Source organism: Bos taurus, chromosome 21, assembly GCF_002263795.3.
Source record: "Bos taurus isolate L1 Dominette 01449 registration number 42190680 breed Hereford chromosome 21, ARS-UCD2.0, whole genome shotgun sequence".
Classification (NCBI taxonomy): Eukaryota; Metazoa; Chordata; class Mammalia; order Artiodactyla; family Bovidae; genus Bos; species Bos taurus.
In genome coordinates, this window is record NC_037348.1 from 67,701,808 (window position 1) to 67,722,953 (window position 21,146).

General features: G+C 45.5%; 1 protein-coding gene across 2 annotated transcripts in view; it reads right to left on the bottom strand.

Annotated features, from left to right (window-relative positions):
- The window catches only part of CDC42BPB (CDC42 binding protein kinase beta), a 98,200-nt gene extending 78,537 nt beyond the window's left edge, over positions 1-19,663 (bottom strand). For both annotated transcript variants that reach the window (XR_003031488.2, XM_024982176.2), the window contains exon 1: positions 19,066-19,663. Coding sequence is in view for 1 of the 2 variants with exons in the window: in XM_024982176.2 (XP_024837944.1) it covers positions 19,066-19,240 (175 nt within the window). In the remaining variant the exon portion in view is untranslated. The remainder of the gene's footprint in view (positions 1-19,065) is intronic.
- Positions 19,664-21,146: the final 1,483 nt, after the last annotated feature.

Below are 21,146 nucleotides of genomic sequence, written 5' to 3' on the forward strand. Positions count from 1 at the left end.
AAATTTAAACCCTGACTGCGTACTTGATGGTACTGAGGACTTATGGTCATGTTTTCAGTGACGTGACACTACTACGTTTCTGTGTTATGTTATGTGTATATGGCTAAGGCCTAATCTTCCTGAGGCACAGAGGGAAATACTCACAAATGAGGCGGCACATGTCTAGGATTTGCCTCAAAATCACTCTTTTGGGGGGAAAAGGGTATCAAAATGGAGACGGGGTGACTTAACAACTGTTGAAGGGAGTGACTGAAACAAAGGGTTCATTAGTCAACTATCTCTACTTTTTAACTTGTATGCAGAGTACATCATGAGAAACGCTGGACTGGAAGAAACACAAGCTGGAATCAAGATTGCCGGGAGAAATATCAATCACCTCAGATATGCAGATGACAGCACCCTTATGGCAGAAAGTGAGGAGGAACTCAAAAGCCTCTTGATGAAAGTGAAAGTGGAGAGTGAAAAGTTGGCTTAAAGCTCAACATTCAGAAAACGAAGATCATGGCATCCGGTCCCACCACTTCATGGGAAATAGATGGGGAAACAGTGAAAACAGTGGCAGACTTTATTTTTCTGGGCTCCAAAATCACTGCAGATGGTGACTGCAGCCATGAAATTAAAAGATGCTTACTCCTTGGAAGAAAAGTTATGACCAACCTAGATAGCATATTCAAAAGCAGAGACATTACTTTGCCAACAAAGGTCCGTGTAGTCAAGGCTATGGTTTTTCCTGTGGTCATGTATGGATATGAGAGTTGGACTGTGAAGAAGGCTGGGCGCCGAAGAATTGATGCTTTTGAACTGTGGTGTTGGAGAAGACTCTTGAGAGTCCCTTGGACTGCAAGGAGATCCAACCAGTCCATTCTGAAGGAGATCAGCCCTGGGATTTCTTTGGAAGGAATGATGCTAAAGCTGAAACTCCGATACTTTGACCACCTCATGCAAAGAGTTGACTCATTGGAAAAGACTGATGCTGGGAAGGCTTGGGGGCAGGAGGAGAAGGGGACGACAGAGGATGAGATGGCTGGATGGCATCACTGACTCGATGGACGTGAGTCTGAGTGAACTCCGGGAGTTGGTGATGGACAGGGAGGCCTGGCGTGCTGCGATTCATGGGGTCGCGAAGAGTCAGACACGACTGAGCGACTGAACTGATCTGATCTACTTTTTAACATGTTCAAGATTCCTATAATAATTTTTTTTTTGGTTGCACTGGGTATTTGTTGCTGTGCAAGGCTTTCTCCAGTTATGGTGAGCGGGGGCTACTCTCCCTGGTGCCGCACAGGCTTCTCACTGTGGTGGCTTCTGTCGCGGAGCAAGGGTTCTACAGCACATGCTCGACAGCTGCGTCACATGGGCTTGGTTGCCCCATGGCGGGTGGGATCTTCCCGAACCGGGGACAGAACCTGTGGCTCCTGCATTGGCAGGTGGATTCTTATCCACTGTACCACCAGGGAAGCCCCTATAATAAAAACTTTAAATGGAATTATAATTAATAGCTATCACTTTTATTAACACTAATTATAAAAACAGAGTATCAATATATGAAAAATTCAAGCCCCTCCAAAAAGGAACAACGACGTTTTCAAACATGGTGTCCTTGACTATTTCATATCTAAATGGAGGACAGTTGAAGGCATGACAAGGGATATTAGGTTACAAGTTTTTGAAAAATTAGTTTCCTTTTACAAATACTCAAACCAATTGAATTCCAAACAGAATGAATCCAGATCACCAGAGCTCTTCTCTTGTCACAAACCACACAGCAGTTTTCCTCACTGGAAGCGTATCTGGGCACGAAAATCAACTACATGCTCAGGTTATTTGTTATGAGTTCGTTTGCTTTATTGCTGGAATTCCTTCTGGGTCATAAAACAGTTTTATGAGCTGGTAAACATTTCATACGAACTCTGAAAAGCTGCCATGACTAACAGCTTCAGTATTCGGTGTAACAAATCTCTCCCCTGACCTGACTGATGCTAGCTGAGCACTGAGTCTTCTAGACTCCACTTTCAGAAGGGCCAGGTGATGCTCTGACTGCTCAGTGTTTACCTAAGGATCCCCTTCACTGTGGAGAAATGAGAATGCTATGGGAAAAGTGGGGAAAACAGTTAAATTTCTCCACTCCAAACTTCATTTTAAAAAACATTTAAAATTCATTTTATTGCCAGGTATTTTTCTCAGATAATAAATGTAATATTTTAAGCATCATTAAACTTACAATACAATCCAAAATAATTACTATAGTAGGGAAAAAAATAAGTCATAAGATACACGCGTGGTACTGCGAAATGGACATTAAGAATGGCATGAATTTTTTTTTATTCTTATGAAGTTTTATCTACATTACAAACTAGAGTTGTTACAAAAATGCTATCAGAGAAGAAAAACTATCAAACCTGATGGACTAAGGATCTAGAAGTACTCAAAAACATCACCCCTCAACAGGGACAACTAGTAATTCTCTATTATTTTTAGGGAAGCTTTCTAAATACTACAGGCAAAAAGACCAACCAAGGATCATCAGTAATTGAAGGAAAACCATTCAGAGGAAAAGTTCCAACGTGAACAAAGAACTGACTCCAGAGAAAACAGATACATCGGGAAGCAGAAAACTTTAAAAAATTCTAATTAATGGACTTCCCTGGTGGTCCAGTGGCTAAGAATATGCCTGTCAATGCAGGGGACATGAGTTCAATCCCTGGTCTGGGAAGATTTCACATGCGTGGAGCAACTAAACCCATGGGCCGGGATTACTGAGCCTGCACTCTAGAGCCCATGCACAACTGCTGAAGCCCATGCACCTAGAACCCACACTCTACAACCCGAGAGAAGCCCGCAACTAGAGAGTAGCCCCCATTCACTAGAAAAAGCCCGCCTGCAGCAACAAAGACCCAGTGCAGCCAAAAAAAAAAAAAAAAATCTGATTAATATTCTCAGAAAGAGGAGAGATTCTAGCCTCCTACCACCCCGCACCTCACCACAATCATACAGCAGTGTCTTCTCCAAGAGGGAGACATTCTGACCCCAGCGTTCCATTCTCAGTCAAACACACACCACTAAAATGAGGGTAAGGGAAGACATTTTTAGAAATGCAGTAACTTGGAAAGATTACCACCCGTGATCCTACATGGGGGGAAATGCTATATACACTTATGTGTGTGTGTATGTGTAACATATACATATCTCCCCCTCCCCGCCACAACCACGAAAGGCTTCCCAGGTGGCGCTAGTGGTGAAGAATCCGCCTGCCAATGCAGGAGAACTAAGAGAATGTGGGTTCGATCCCTGGGTGGGGAAGATCCCCTGGAGGAGGAAATGGCAACCCACTACAGTATTCTTGCCTGGAGAATGCCATGGTCAGAGGAACCTGGCACACTACGTACGGTCCATGGGGTCACAAAGAGTCGGACACGACTGAAGCAACTCAGCATTAGTCCACCAGGAAAAGGCTCTAGCCAATCATCAAAATGAAAGAATCCAAGAAAGTGACGTGAGCATAAGAAACAGAGGCAGCTGTGTATGACCCAGAAGCAGCAAAGGAAGTTAGGAAGAAGTCCAGGGACTCTTCAACACCAGCACCTAGATGACTCTCCCGCTCAAGACACAGGACGGGTGCCTTCTCTCTGGGTCCAGTCACACAGCTGGGTTTTACAGTGGATAACAGTTACATACCTATGCTGCTAAGTCGCTTCAGTCATGTCTGACTCTGTGCGACCCCATAGACGGCAGCCCATGAGGCTCCCCTGTCCCTGGGATTCTCCAGGCAAGAACACTGGAGTGGGTTGCCATTTCCTTCTCCGATGCGTGAAAGTGAAAAGTGAAAGTGAAGTCGCTCAGACGTGTCCGACTCTTAGCGACTCCATGGACTACAGCCCACCAGGCCCTCCGTCCATGGGATTTTCTAGGGAAGAGTACTGGAGTGGGGTGCCATTGCATATTTTAAATTCTATTTATTAGTTTCCAAATCGTACAACCAACTTAGACAAAACAAAAAAGACTTCTCTAAGTCACAACATAACATAAATGCTATAAACTCTGACAACATAAAATTGGTGAAAGTGAAAGTCGCTCAGTCATGTCCAGTTCTTTGAGACCCCATGGACTATATACAGTCCATGGAATTCTCCAGGCCAAAATACTGGAGTGGGTAGCCTTTCCCTTCTCTAGGGGATCTTCCCAACCCAGGGATCAAACCCAGGTCTCCCACATTGTAGGTGGATTCTTTACCAGCTGAGCTACAAGGGAAGCCACATTCCAACATTAATTTCTTATGAAAAATTTTAAATAAATATAAACAAATTTGATGTTATAAAAAACCTTTCAAGTCAATATTTAATTTTAATGGAAACTCTAGATTATGCTCTAAAATCTAAAAAGAAGTTAAAACATTTGTAACACAACTGGAGGGAAGAAGACTCTTTACTGTGACATACCCTTTATACTGCTTGAATTCACTAAAAGCATGAGCATGCGTTATTTTTTATAATTTTAACACTATTAAAATAAAAACTGTACTGGCCAAATACAATTTCTGTGATACCGGTGCTGACATTTTTAATACTCGGTACAAAGGACAATCCTAAATGACAAAGAACTGTGACTTGAACCGTCTGTGTCCACCCTCCACAAACAATAACAGAATTCAACATTAAGGGAAACAGGCAGTGGATTCAGAAAAATCATTCATTCTCTCTGGAGAATTTTAAAAGCCAAAACAATTTCTGGGAGTATCACTCTTCATTAATAGCCCCAAGCTGGATAGCTGAAATGTACCTTGAATGCATGGATAAACTGTGGGGAAGGAATTCAGTGGAATACAGCAACCAGAAAGAACTAGCTGTTGTTACTTACACTCAATAACATGGATGGATTTCAATTACTTTTACTTGCAATTACTTTTTGTTAGGGTAAAAGATATATAACATAAAAGTTGCCATTTTAATCTTTTTTAAAAAATAAAAAAGAGACTCAAATGTCTAAAACTGAAAGAGGGACATTCCTGCAGATCTTACAGAGATAAAAGGATTAAGAAATACGACAAACAACTGTATGCCAACAAACTACGTGAACGAAACGAACAGATTCCTAAAAAGACAAAACCTACCAACTGACTCAAGAAGGAACAGAAAACGTGAACAGATCTAAAAGTACAGAGATGGAGTTAGTAATCAAAAGACTGATCACAAAGCAAGCCCAGCTGGCTTCATAGCTGACTTTTATCAAACACAGAAAAAAGCATACTTAATGGTGGAATAAGCATGCCCATGCTTGCCACTTCTATTCCACACTGTCCTAGAGGTTTTAGTCAGGACAAATAGGCAACAAAAATAAGCAAAGGGCGCCCAAACTGGAAAGGAAGAATAAAACAACCTGTATTCACAGGTGACATGAATTTGTATATAAAATGAATTTGTATATAAAAATACTAAAAAGTCCACTTAAAAAAACCATTAGAACTAATAAAAAAGTTAAGCAATTTTGCAGTATACAGAATCACTTTTTTTTTAATTGTACTTATATAAATTTACAACAAACAATCCAAAAATGCATTTAAGAAAACAATTCTGCTTATAATAGAATTTTTAAAAAGACATTTGGGAATAATTTAACAAAATAAGTACAAATCTTACATGTGGCATTGCAAAATGAAATTAATGCAACTAAATGAACACTTAAAAAGGCAAATTTTGTATCATATATATTTTACCACAATAAAAAAGTAAAAAAAAGTTAAACTCTGAAAACTACAAAAAATATATATATATATACACATTTCAATTTGGAGATGTAATTAAGCGGAAAGTCATGTCATGTTCATGCACAGGAAAAGCTAATACTGTAAGACGGCAATACTCCCCAAAGTGATCTAGAGATTCAACGTGATCCCTCTCAAAATGCCAGGTGGCTTCCTTATAGAAACTGACACACTGATCCTAAAATGCATATGGAAAGTCAAGGAATCCAGAATAGTGAAACACTCTTAAAAAAGAACAAAGTTGGAGAACTCAAACTCCCTGATTCCAACACTTAGCAGAAAGCAACAGTAATCATGAGAGTGTGGTAGTATATTGTACAAAGACAGGCATATACATCAACAGAACAGAACTAAGAGCCCAGAAATAAGACCACACATTTATGGTCAAGGGGGCCAACACTATTCAATGGGGGGAAAAAAGTCTCTTCAACAAATGCTGCTGGGAGATCAGGACAGCTACATGAAAAAGAATGAATTAGAACTTCCCATCTCACACCTTATTTCTAAGAAAAAAATCGAAACAGATTAAACACCTAAATGTGAAAGCTAAAACTATAAAACTATCAAACTCTTAGAAGAAAACACAGGTATAAAATCCTTGTGACCTTGGATTTAGCAACGGATTCTTAGATATGACACCAAACACAGCAAAAGTTAAATAGGATTTCATCAAAATTAGTAACTTGGACCTCAGAGGAAACCTGTAAGAAAGTGAAATGACAACCTACAGGAGGAAATATCTGCCAATCACGTCTGATGTAGGATCTGTATCCAGAAGGTACATAACTTACAAAACAGACAACACAATTAAATAATGAGCAAAGAAACGGAACAGACATTTCTCCAAAGAACATATACAAATGGCCAATAACAAAACAATATCCAAGATACTCAACATCACTGGCCTTTAGGCAAAAAGCAAAACAAAACTGCAATGAAACACCACTTCACACACACACCAGGATGGCTAGAAGGAGAAAGACAAATAACGACAAGCGTCTGTGAAGATGAGGAGAAGCTGCCGGTGAGAACGTAAACTGGGACAGCTGTTGTGGAAATCCACCCGCAGGTCTTCAAAGTCCTAAGCATAGTCTTACCAGAGGACCTATCAACTCCACTTCCAGACACACACTCAAGGGAAAGGAAAACGTGTCTCGTAAAAACTGGCGCGTTAACGTGCACGGCAGCGTTATTCACAACAGCTCCAAGATAGAAAGGGCCCAAATGCCCATCAACTGAGGAATGAATGCGCAAGCAAAATGTGCACAGCCATACGACGGAACATTATTCGGCAATAAAAAGGAACCAAACACAGATATACCCTTGAAAACACTACACTAAGTGAAAAGAATGCCATCACAAAACACCACGTATTGAATGACTCCATTTGTAGGAAATGGCCAGAATGTGCAAATATGTAATAAAACTAGATGTGTGGCTGCCTGGGGGTGGTGAGAGAAAGGAGGAGTTAGGACTGATAGCTAAAGGGTTTAGGATTTCTTTTTAAGGTGATGAAAATATTTGGAAATAAATAACAGAGATAGCTACCCAATTCTGTGAAATACTAAAACTACTGAACTCTACAATTTAAATAGGTAATTTGCATGTGGATTGTATCTCAATAAAACTGTTACAAACAAAAGAAATCATTTGGTAACTGTAAATGGCAGAGAAATCTTCTTTTCACTAAAATAATCAGTTAGCTGTACAGTTCAATTCAAGCTTCATATCGTCGACAGACTTCTTGTTTCTGTTCAGTAACCTTAACATATCATTTCACAAGGATTATCAAAACTTCTTCATGAACACAAATCTTGCTTTTTTAAAAAAAAATTATATATTTGTAGAAGAAAATTTATCCAGGCTTATCACTTTGATTACATAAAACCACAATAATGCCTGACGTTTTGAGAACATTTTTTATGTCCTAATACAGTCTAATATAAATGCTACCCTTGACAGCTTAATTGGTGAAACTGGCATAGAGCATTCTCAATAATTTCCCAATCTGCTGCCAATTAGACAATATATCCTACATATTTGAAAGCAATACTTCATCAGCATTCTCCCAGATTCATCTGAAAGATGATTTGTTAATATACTTAAAGATGTTTCAACAATCTGACTTCAAATAGAGTTTAAAAAGAAACAAATCTGAGCTGCAAAATTATTTAAGAATTGCTGCAAACCCATTAATTATAAAATCAACACCTTTCTCAACAAAGAATCAATACAAATGCTATTTCACCTTAAAAATAGTAAGTTAAAAAATTAATTTGGCCCCCTAATTTAAATTTTTTAAACAAAGAAAGAGAGTAACTCAGTGTTTTCAAATGAATTATTTCGTATGAATGAGTAAAGTACAAGAGAACAACAGTCTTAAAATGCAGTTTGGGTGTCATGGTTAAGGGAGGCCTGTCTACCTTTGGATTTCATTTATTTATGGTTTTAGAAAATCATGACTGGCAAGAGCATTTATTCTATTTTTTGTTTTAAATTAGTGATTTCTTCCTACGTACCAAAAGCCTTGGAGTTAAACAGAACCAGTCTGTATCACTTCAAGAAAGATCAAGTTCACACACAGGGTCCCTGAGGCACAAGCGGCCAATTCAGACACCACCCCTGCCTCGGCCCCAGCCCACCCAGGGCGCCGCCCCAGCGTCCCTCCAGCCACTTTCCAGCTTTCAAAACATCCAAGTCCCCTGTCTTCACATCGTTTTACTCTTTCTCCTTTCTTTTTCTTCCAATGCTGTGCAATTACCGGAAAAAATGTTGCCCTCCCATATTTGCATTTCTCCCTTCTACTTAGAGGGGAAGCTTTCTAATAAATGAGTCAATGTACCAGAAACACAATCTGGCCAATAAAACTAAAATGGAAACTATACACCCTGACTTCATTTAGAGATGAAAACCAGGGTGCCTTTCAGTTACCTCTAGTGTACAGAACAGCCGTATCTCTGCACCATCTGGAGGCCCGACTAAAATGATCGCATGGATTACAATGGGACGTAGCCTCAAGGACAACATGGGCTGCAGAGAACAGGAATTCTGTTCATCACTGCGGTGCCTGGGCACTCCTTAAGTCCTAAAGAGTACTTGCTGAAAAAATGACAGAAGATGACGTAACTTTTCTAGAAGACTAGAAAAGTCAACACAGTTTTGCACAAAAGAAATGGACAAGCAGCATCTAATTCAGCAAAGATAGAAAAGTGGAAGTTAACCATGTGAAGGAGGGGTAAGAAACAGCAATCACCCACAGCACCAGTATTTTGCAGACTAAACAGAGATGAGCGTCACCAGGCAGCACAGCGGTGAAGAACCCCCCTGCCGACTCAGGAGACACCGGAGACGTGGGTTCAATTCCTGGATGGGGAAGATCCCCTGGGGAAGGCAATGGCTACCCACTCCAGTATTCTTACCTGGAGAATTCCATGGACAGAGGAGCCTCGCGGGCTACAGTGGGTCAAACAGGGCTGAGTGACTGAACACACAAACAGTAAGCGACAGGGCACAGAACGGGCTGTCAGTCTGCAGGAGGAGCAGTTACACTCCAGATATGTCCCACCCCCAACCTACTGCCCCCCATCCCCAGCTCGCCCTACTTTCCCAGAATGCTGGCAGCTGGGCCTGTACCACACTCGCCACCATCTAGGCTGGAGACCAGAAGCCCTGCTCTGGGAAAACCAACAGGCCCAGAGAAGGAACTACTCTAGCAACTCTGCTAGTGCCCCTCAGATGGGCCAGGTCCCCGTCCCATTTCCTAATGGTGAGGCTCACATTTACAGTTTATGCACAGAGAGTTTCCAATCAGTCCGCTCATAATTGTGGAAGACAGCCAATAATCACCAGGCATTTGAAGAGCTTCTGACATCAAAGACAAAGACCAAAGTAGGAAACCGGATAAAAAGGACTCAGAAGAAACAGAGACAACGTAGGGAACAAAAGGAAACATCTACATAACTCAAGTGTGTGCACATGCAGAGCACATCATGCGAAACGCTGGGCTGGATGAATCTCAAGTTGGAATCAAGACTGCCAGGATAGATATCAACATCCTCAGATATGCAGATGACATCACTTTAACAGCAGATAGTGAAGAGAAACTAAAGAGCCTCTTGATGAAAGGAAAAGAATGAAAAAGCTGACTTAAAACTCAACATGAAAAAAACGAGTATCATGGCATCCGGTCCCATCACTTCAAGGCAAACAGATGGGGGAACAATGGAAACAGGGACAGACTTTATTTTCTTGGGCTCCAAATTCACCGTGGATGGTGACTGCAGCCACAAAATTAAAAGATGCCTGCTCCTTGGAAGAATAGCTATGACCAACCTAGACAGCATATTAAAAAGTAGAGATACCACTTTGCCGACAAAGGTCCATCTAGTTAAAGCTGTGATTTTTCCAGTAGTCGTATAAGTATGTGAGAGTTGGACTATAAAGAAAGCTGGGTGCCGAAGAATTGATGTTTTTGAACTGGGGTGCTGAAGAAGACTCTTGCGAGTCCCTTGGACAGCAAGGAGATCAAACCAGTCAATCCCCAAGGAAATCAGTCCTGAATATTCACTGTAAGGACTGCTGCTGAAGCTGAAGCTCCAATACTTTGGTCACCTGATGGAAAGAACTGACTCATTAGAAAAGACCCTGATGCTGGGAAAGATCGAAGACAGGAAGAGAAGGGGACGACAGAGGATGAGAGGGTTGGATGGCATCACTGATACAATGGACATGAGTCTGAGCAAACTCTGGGAGATACTGAAGGACAGGGAGGCCTGGCATGCTGCAGGCCATGGGCTTGCAAAGAATCAGACACAACCTAGCGAATGAACAACAAAGAGAAATGGTTTTTAAGATGACTGCCTTCATGAAACAGAAACAAGATGTTATAAAAAGGAATACTAGGGACAAAAACATTTAGAAATGAAAGATATGATGATGCAGAAATAAAACTGCAATGTAAGGACTAGAAGATAAAGTCGAAGCTCTCTCCCAGAAAAAGAAGGATAAAAGGTCAACAGCTAGAAAAAAGTAGGAGAAAGGAAATTAACAGAAAACTCAGAAGATCTGACATATGAGTAACAGGCGATCAAAAAGGCTAGAATGAAGAAATCAGAGCTCATAGAGAATACAGGAAAGTTTTAGAGAGCTGAAGGACCCAAGTGGCCCAGCCCCCCCCAGAAAGACCCCCAAGGAACACTAGGGATGAACAAATCTCACCAAGGCGTGGGGATCACAACGGTCTCAGGCCTCCCCTTGTAACAAGAGCCAGCAGACACCTGAGTCAGGCCTTCAAAGTTCTGCGGGAAAATGACTTTTAACCTAGAATTCAGTATGCAGGTAAACTGCCATTCAAATACAAAGGAAGAAAAGGCATCTTCAGACAGTTTAGTTCTCCAAAAAATTTCTCTCTGATGGACTCTTTCCAGGGAAGCCACCAAAACATAAGACATTCAGTTCAGTTCAGTTCAGTTCAGTTGCTCAGTCGTGTCCGACTCTTTTCGACCCCATGAATTGCAGCACGCCAGGCCTCCCTGTCCATCACCAACTCCCAGAATTCACCCAAACCCATGTCCATCGAGTCGGTGATGCCATCCAGCCATCTCATCCGCTGTCGTCCCCTTTTCCTCCTAACATAAGACATGGGGTCCTGGAATTCCCATTCAACAGAGGAGAGGCACAGAAAGAATTCCCATAAAGAATGAAGAGAAACCCCAAGATGGCAGCGAAGCAGCAGGCCTAGAGAAGACACAGCCTCAAGTGGAACAGGAAAATGAAAGGCTCTCCAAGGGCTGAAAAGTGAGAGATCACTCGAGGTGGCTGACTGCTCTGGGGAGTTCTAGTTAAAACCTGCACTGAATTCATGACTATACATTTGCATCCACACTAAGGGAGAGAAAAAGTAATTCATCCCAATTAACACAAAAATAATTCCTTGTCTTAGTAGACTGGGAATTAACTGCATCCTATGTGGCTTAGCCATTAAGATGTTTACCCAGTGGTAACAAACACTGAATATCAATTTAAACAGTAATTATTATCTAGCCAGATTTGGAAAAACAAAGAGGAAGGAAGGGTCTGTGTGTCTCGGCAATGCAGGGGAGGAGACACCTAAAATTCTATGGCCTTCTCTTCCACAGGAGAAGTTAACAGATAGCATATGAAATGGAAAATCAGAAATAAGCAACATAAGCATGCTACAGAGACGCACGAAATTTGAGGCAGGAATTGCTAAATAAGTAACCATCACTGCCAAAGATCTGATGCTTCCAAATTGTGGTGCTAAAGAAGACTTTTCAGAGTCCCTTGGACAGCAAGATCAAACCAGTCAATCCTAAAGAAAATCAACCCTGAATACTCACTGGAAGGACTGATGCTGAAGCTTCAATACTTCAGCCATCTGATTCGAAGCGCTGACTCACCGGAAAAGACCCTGATGCTGGGAAAGAGGGCAGGAGGAGAAGGGGACAAGAGAGGATGAGATGGTTGGATGGCATCACCGACTCAATGGACATGAACTTGGGCAAAAACCAGGAGATAGTGAGGGACAGGGAAGCCTGGTGTACGGCAGTCCATGGGGTTGCAAAGAGTCGGAAACGACTTAGCGACTCAACAACCCCCACCATTAGCATCCAAGGCTCTTCCCCCATCCACCTAATAACACCTTCACCCTCTGCCTGACCTAATAACACCTTCACCCTCTGCGTGGAATGTAGGTCGGAGGGTCACCCTCAGACCAGACAGTGGACTGAGCAGGAAAGGGCAGGTCCCTGAAGACTTCTTGGAATGAGGCTGTCAAACCAGCCATGGACTGCTCACAAGCTGCATGAAAGGCAAATCAACCTTGATTTTGTTTGAAGTGAAGTGAAACTTGCTCAGTCATGTCCAACTCTTTGCAACTCCATGGACTATTCAGTCCATGGAATTCTCCAGGCCAGAATACTGGGGTGGGTAGCCTTTCCCTTCTCCAGGGCATGTTCCCAACCCAGGGATCAAACCCAGGTCTCCCGCATTGCGGGTGGATTCCTTACCAGCTGAGACACAAGGGAAGCCCAAGAATACTGGAGTGGGTAGCCTATCCCTTCTCCAGCAGATCTTCCCAACCCAGGAATCAAACTGGGGTCTCCTGCATTGCAGGTGGATTCTTTACCAACTGAGCCATCAGGGAAGCCCTGATTTTGTTTAGGTCACTGTTATCTGGTTCTCTGTCACTGGCAGCCTAAGACAGTTGATTATAAGGAGAAATAGAATGGTTAAAACTGGTTGCTTCTGAGAAGTGAGAACCCAGAGCAGGCCGGCTGGTAAAGGGACTTTTGTCTTTCATCCTAACTCTGTAGAACTACTTCACTTTTAAAACTGAGTAAATGCATTACTTTGATAAAAGTAAAATTACATTTAAAGAAAATCACTCCACAGGGTATGGTCAGATGTGCCGTTCATCTCAACGTCTAAAACTAGGATTAGCTGTATCTCTTTAGGTCTTTATTCTTCTCTCTTCTTTTTCTGTTGTGCTGTGCGGTGTGCAGGATCTTGGCTTCTCAACCAGGAATGGAACCCATGCCCTGCTCTGGGAGTGCAGTGTCTTCATCACTGGACCAGGGAAGTCTCTCAGGTCAATTTTATTTATTTACTTTGAAAGAGTAATGTTCATTCATCCATTTTTGTGTGTGTGGCTGCAGCAGGTATTAGCTGCAACACGCAGGGTCGTCGTTGAGTCTGCAGGATATTCTGCTGCGGCTCCCGGGCTCTGGGTTGGGGTGTGCAGGCTCAGCAGTTATGGCCCACAGGCTAAGCCACCCCACAACATGAGGGATCTCGGTTCCCTGAGCAGGGATAGAACGCAAAGGCCTTGGCGTTGCAAAGTGGATTCTTAATCTCTGGACGACCAGGGAAGTCCCCTTTAGTTCAATTTTAAATTCCAACATTGGACTGCAGATTTCAGATCTGATTTTTCTCAAGGCAACAGAATCCACAGTTATAGCAGAAGTTTTGAAAAGGCGAGGGATGAAATGCAAGGCAGTGTTGAAGACTAATCAAGCAGAGATACTGAAATCTTCAAGGGAGAAAGGCTTTCATTTAGGTCTTAAGACCTTCAGCTAGGCCAGTGAGGATGGGAATGAAGGGAAAAAAAAGGTTAAAATAAAACAGAGATATTACATAGCAGGTGCCTGCAAGGCAACCCACGGCTGACCAGGAGCCCATGCAGGAGAGAAACCCTGGCTGGAGGGCGAGCTGCTCAGAAATGTTCAGGGGAAAAGTCCAGAGCCTGGTTTACCCAACAGAGAGGGGAGATGTGGGTGGTGGACAGACCAGGCCATCTCTCAAATTCCCAACAGTTTTCAAACCCATAGCTTGGAAGCGACAGGAAGCATCATCACATCAGTAATGTCAGTGGTGCCCTTAGAAGAGTAAATCTCATATGTCTTCAAAGATGCTCCAGTAAAAGCAGTTAGCCTCCAATTAAAATAAATAAATTTATATTAAAAAAAGAAATTATATTAATTCAAATTTTTCTTCAAATCTAATTCAAATTTTTCTTCAAATCTCTAATTCTTTCCTAAAGATAACAAAATATCCAAAGTCTCCTATTATATTACATACTGATCCTTTTCACAAAGTTTTAATCTGAAAACAATTTTGTTGGCAGTTACCTACCACTTAATAACACTGACCAAATACCTAATATGAAACACATTTAAAATCACGTGTGACCCTCATCTCATACATAGTATCTGTCTTATTGACTTAATAAGGAGAAGGCAATGGCACCCCACTCCAGTACTCTTGCCTGGAAAATCCCATGGACGGAGAAGCCTGGTAGGCTGCAGTCCATGGGGTCGCTAAGAGTCGGACATGACTGAGCGACTTCACTTTCATGCATTGGAGAAGGAAATGGCAACCCACTCCAGTGTTCTTGCCTGGAGAATCCCAGGGACGGGGGAGTCTGGTGGGCTGCCATCTATGGGGTCACAGAGTCGGACACGACTGAAGTGACTTAGCTTCTATTGACTTAATAAAATTTCTCCAATAGATTTTAAACCTAAATAAACCCTTCAAAAATTACCATACAAAGTTTATGTTGGCCAAACACTCATGATTTTGTTAATTAAAAAAAAAAATTTTGGCCACACCCTCAAGGTCCATGGGACTTCAGTTCCGAAACCAGGGGTGGAACTCCGTCCCCTGCAATGGAAGGTTGAGTCTTAACCACTGGACCTCCAGGGAAGTCCCCAAATACTTATGATTTTAAATCTAAGGAAAGTGTATTTTCCTCTCATGCATTTTCATTAGCAAGAGAGCTTCTCACACAAATTTCAGGTAACACTAACATACTGTCATTTGGAACTTAAGAATCAAATTCAGGATAGGGACTAAAAGATGTCATATTATGGGGGCTGGGGTGAGGGAATTACAGGGAATTTTGTCTTTTTAATTCTTTCAAAATCTTCTTTACTTGCATTTTATCACCTTTTTGATGGGGGAAAAAAAAGGGTAAAAATATGTATTTGGTTTCTTCCAGCATGATCCTTTCACTTTATTACTCTCAAAAAAATACGTTTTGCCTCTTTACCAAGAAAAGAGTCTAACAGTTTTGTTGTACTTAATATAGTTTGGAATTAACAGTCCTGTTTGCTCGCATGTTTATCCGGCATCACTGACGTCAGCACAGACAGGACGAGACTTCAAGGGCAGCAGGTGCTACAGCAGCAGGTAGGGCAAGGCCAAGGGGGGCTCCTGTCCACACTGCACTGTGTTGGGAGTTTCTGCCTTACGTGCATTTGCAATTGAAGAGCAATGCACCACACCTCCTAAGCTCTTTCAGGCAGTGGTATCTTCAAGTGAGGGCAACTCACTTCAACCCCAGTTTCATTTACCGCAGGTCTAGACTTAACAGAGACACTGCTAAAGTCCAACTGTCAGTGGAGGAGGTTTCAAGAGAGAAAAGGTAAGGCTGGCTGGTTAATGTTTAACGGTTTCAGCTGTTCCGTCACAGTGCCATAGTCAATATCGTTCTGTACTTCAAATAGCTATTTACAATCCAAATTGTGTTAACCTAATTTTTATTACACAATCCCAGTATTCCTCTACTAAGCTACATCTTATTATTCAAAAAATGTTTCTCAATATCTGTTACTTTAAAAAATAAAGTGTTCCCATGTCATGCAAAAATTCTATCTCGAGAAGCCACTTAGATTGAAATGTATGTTGAGATATTTAGCACCATCAGTTAAGCCCTGAACACATTCAATTTGGTAGAGACATCCCACTCACACTAGGTGCTGAGCATCCCCATGCCAAAAGCTACAGGAATTCACACAGATGAGAGAGAACTCCGACAAGGTAATGCTTCATTCATAAGAAAAATCACCAATGAGGAAATTAAACAGAGGGCTACAGAGATGAATTCTACCCCTTCCAGAGGAAGTATGGTGGCACAGAGCGAGAAGAGGGCCTGGACTGGGCATCGGGGAACCAGGCTGAGGCCTGCCTCCGGCCTGGTCTGCAAGCCACATGGGGGCCGGGGCAGAGGACCACCATGGTCCATCCAACGCCAATCGGCCGGAACTTCCAACATCGGCTCTGTCCAAACATAATAGCCGGCATTACTTTTTTAAGTCAGGGAAAAAAATTTTAACACATGTACAAGTATTTTTATATAACGAAGATGAAAGACAACTTCACCTCATCTAGTCGTCCATATTTGTCGCTGTTTACTTGTGGAAATTTCAAAGTGTTTCACATGCTCTGCTTCAAATGGTATCAAATTTGCATTTGAAAAATAGCTTAAAGAAATACACATGCAAAGCAGGGTACTTCCAACTTTTAATTAAGGTCCAGGATTTCATAGAGGAAACTAATCAAACTATAAACATAATCAAGGGAAAATTAAAGGCAAAACCTACAGTGAAGGCTAGGATGAGTCTAGTCCCATGCAACCACTGCAGAAAATTCTCTTTTAAAACTTTATTACTTATACCTTCCAAATTTCCTCAAAAATCCCCAATAATTCTCAAATCTGGGCTGAATCGGGTATTTTTCTTCACTGAGCTTCCAGACTTCTACATAACTGTCAGCAGATACCTACCAAGGTTGGTCCTCTGCATGCCAGCACTCGATACAGTAGAGGTCGCAAACATCATGCAGGTGTAAATCAACAACTCGCAGGGTGACAGCCTATATATATGTTTCTTGAGTAGAGTAGAAGTAATTCCACTAGGAAGTCAGAGTACCTAATAATGCTCCACAAACAATTCCATTTGAAAGACCACTCTTTGCTTTCCAACGCAATAACTGGGCGTCCCGAGCAACACTAAATACTGACCGCCCACATCCTAACGAGTGATACACACTGTGGAGTTACAATGGTGCATATGTTAACACACATGACATTAAATGCTGCTTCTTAAATGTATTACTATTCCATGAAAAATGCCACCTAAAATAGAGTCCATTCCTCTTCTCTGTAATTTAAAGCTCAATGCAGACCGAATTCTTAGAAGATAATGTCATTTATTTGTAATCATAATTTCCAAACAGTCAAAATATTTCTATACTACACCACACAGCTTCTATTTAGACTTGGGAAAATTCAAACCTCATAAAATAAGACCTCCTCACATGCTGAGAGCTTCCTCCAATGAAACCCACCAGTTCACAGTGGCTGGGCTGCACGGCAACCACTGGCTCAGCCTTCGGGATAAGGAAGCCCCTCCTAGGCACTGCAGGTTCCCAGGCCAGAGGATTTTGGGACCACACCTCACCTGCTAACTCAAGCTTCCATCTGCTTCCTCCTTTCAGTCACACATTGACTCACATGCCAAGCACTGAGTTGAACCTGATTGTGAAACTGTCTGGATTCCAAGATCAAATGCTCAGCAAGGAAGAGCAAACAGGATCCTCAGAAGGCTGGGATGTAAGAGGCCCCAAAGACTTCACTTTCAAAGCAACTGTGAAGTCAAGTTCATTATTCAACTGGCGGTCACATCACTAATGAAGGACGCCAGAAAATGAACAGTACTTTCATTTTATTGATACTGTATGTAACCAGGAAGGGTGGTCAGCACCAAAACGAAGCCCAAAGCAAAGCCAAGCAGGCTGTCCTGGGGCTGTGGGCCTCCTTTTCCTGCTGCTCTCAAAAAATTTCAAAATTTCACTAAAGAGGGAAGAAGAGAATGCTCTCTAAAAATGTAACAACTTAAGTTTTATTTGGTAAACAAAATCCCAAATTCCAATTACCATTTTGGCAGACCAGGGGTCCTAACTACAGAACACATTCATTTCTTTATGTAAAAAAGTCAGCTTTATCAGCCCCAAAGGTTAGAAATTACTGGTCCAAACGGCACAGTCTGAGCCCAACGAGGCAAACGACCCAAGGCTAAGATTTTCATAGCTTTGACCTGAACCCTGAACAGAAGCATGTCATCTTCCTTCTAGGCAGTTTTAAACGAGGCTGAGGGTCTTGACAAGACGCCCAAGTTAGAGAGAGAGAAAGATAAGATGTCGCTTTACACGTGTAGTTGTTTCTGGGGTTCTAACCATTACACAGCTTAATCAAATTTCTGTCCTAGTAGAACATAATAATTTAGCTGACCAATTATTAAAAAGCATGCAGAGGTCTGGTGAAGAAAGTTTTACAGTGCCTTCCATAGAGTAACAGTTCCAGCTGCCCTCCCCGCCCCAAGCATTACCAGGGTCTGGCAAAATTACAATGAAAAAAATCAACCGACTCTCCCATGGCGTTTCAAAACAAGGCTTTCAACTTTAAAATTCCCTTGGAGGTGGTACAGTAAAATGGATGTTCAGGCCCTGGACACCAAGGGATGCGGACAGGCTGTCACCTAGGAGGGGCTCCCAGGAGACGCGCGGGGGTGGGGAGGCGGATGCAGAAGGCACGCGCCGCTGCCCATACGACCCAGGAGGGCGAGTGGCGTGAGGGAGCGAATAACTGGACGCGGACTCGGGACCCCAAAGGCGGGGGCCGGGGACGGATATCCCGGGGAGGGCTGCAGGAAACGATATCCAGGCTCGTGGAGGGTGGATCTAGGAAGCGGCCGGGGCGCGGGCCCGGCGGGGCGGTGGGGGCGGGGGTGGGAACGGAGGATGTGGCTCCGAGGGGCAGGATGAGGGGGCGGGACGGCCCAGCGCGGACGTGCGAAGGCCGGGGAGGAGGGCAGGGACGGGCCGAGAGCCGCCAAGGGCGCGAGCAGCGGCCGGGCGGGCCTGGGAGCGGTGACGAGGCGGGACGGGCGGCCGCCCGTGGACCGGGAGGGCGCGTCCGGGCAGGGGTCGCAGGGCCGCCGGTCACTTACCCCACTCGAGGAACTCGGCCACGTACTTGTCGCGGCGCAGGGCCGAGTGGCTGCACTCGGTGTACAGGCAGACGAGCACGTCGAGCAGCGTCTCCACGCTCAGGGCGCTCTCGTTGCGCCAGGGCCCGTCCAGGAGCAGCTGCTCCAGCTTCTTGAGCCGCACCTTGGCCGACATGGTGCCGCGCGGCCCGCTCCCAACACGCCGGGCCTCTTGCCGGCCCCCTCGGCCGGTCCGTCAGGGCGCGCCCGCTGGGGCCCGGCGGCCGCGAGCCCCGGCAGCCGCGGCGCCTCGCCGCCGCCCCGTCCGCGTCGTCGCGCCCCGGCCTAGGCCGACCTCCTGGGCTCGGGCCCGGCGGCGCAGCGTCTGGGGCGCCGGGCCCCGCGGGTCCATGGGCCGCTCCCCTCCCCTCGCCGCCGCCGCCCGCCCCGCCCGGCGCCGCTCGCCTCGCCCCCGCCGCGCGCCCCGCGGCCCCACCCGCGGCCGCGCCCTCCCCGCCGCCCGCCGCCGCAGCTCGCCGTCGGCCTGGAGCAGCGCGGAGGCCAGCACTGCTGCGCAAAGCCCGGCCGGCGCCCGAGCCTCGACCCCAGGCCCCGACCTGGCGACCCAGCCCCGCGGCCCGCAGCCAACCAGGGCGCGGCCAGCTCGGGCGCAGCCAACCACGGCGGGGCCGGCCGCCGCCGCCGCGCTGACCTCAGCGCGCCGCCCCGCCCCGCTCTCCCGGCTCCCGGCTCCCGGCGGGGCCGGACCTCGCCGCTTGCCGTAGCGGGGCCGGGATGCTGGGAAGGCCGGACGGGCGGGGTTGGAGGGCAGCACCGCCTGGTGGGGGCGGGCCGAGCGAGCGGCCAGCGAGCCGCCGAGATTGCGGGGCCGGCACGCGCGCAGGGGGCGGCCGGGCGGCGCGCGCGAGCGCGTGGTGCGGGATCCGGCGCCTGTGTGCGGGGCCCGCGCTCCCGCCGCGCGCGCGCGCGCCGCGGCTCCAGGAGGGGCCCCCGAGGCGCGCGAGGCGACGCCCGCGGGCTCTGGCCTGCCCGGGGGCTTCGGGGTTGGTGCGCTGAGGCGAGCGTCAAGGCTGCCCCGCTCCCGCAGTGCTGGCGACTTCGACCTCACGACGGGGTGTTTTAAAGCCGGGCCACCTCTGAGCTGGGAGCGGCCTTTGGGAAAAGGCGGGCCCTGCTCCTACTTGACGGGCGGGAGACTGAGGCCCGGGCTGGGTGGGGTTGCCGGAGAGGGGCCACCCAGCGCCCCATGAATTCGTGATGCACCCGCTTCAAACTCTACTGCCCACCGTCCCCCCCTTGCAGATAGATGCCTTGGGGTGGCAGTTTGGTAGGAAGCGGCCTGCCGTTCCCTCTGGGCTGGTACTCAGATTGCGTGTGTCTGGGGAAGGAGGGTGATGGTGAATATCTGTACCCAGAGAAACCCTTGGCATCGGAAGAGGAGGGGCAGCCTAGAACTCGTGGGGGATCACAGTGAGGAACCCTACTGAGGATATAGGGTTCAGTTCCGTTCAGTCGCTCAGTCGTGTCCGACTCCGACCCCATGGATTGCAGCACGCCAGGCTTCCCTGTTCATCACCATCTCTTGGAGCTTACTCAAACTCATGTCCATCGAGTCGGTGATGCCATCCAGCCATCTCATCCTCTGTCGTTCCCTTCTCCTGCCTTCAATCTTTCCCAGCATAGGGTCTTTTCCAATGGCGTCGGAAGTTCAGTTCAGTTCAGTTCAGTCGCTCAGTCGTGTCCGACTCTTTGCGGCCCCATGAATTGCAGCACGCCAGGCCTCCCTGTCCATCACCAACTCCCGGAGTTCACCCAAACTTAGGGGATCCCTGAAATGGGAGGAGGGGCGAGCGGGCAGCTTCAAGAGGAGCCGGGCCAACCAGGCGGACCAGACGAGGTTGAAGACGGCGCACTAAAGAAGCCTGTGAGGAAACTAACCTACGGACATAAAATAGCGGCTACCTTTGTTGGGGAGGCACTGAGGGCCATGGGTAGCAGCGAGCCTTGTGGGCTTCTAGGAATGTTCTGTAATTTGACTTGGATGGTGGTTATGCAGGACTCCATATAAAGAACAGTCTTCA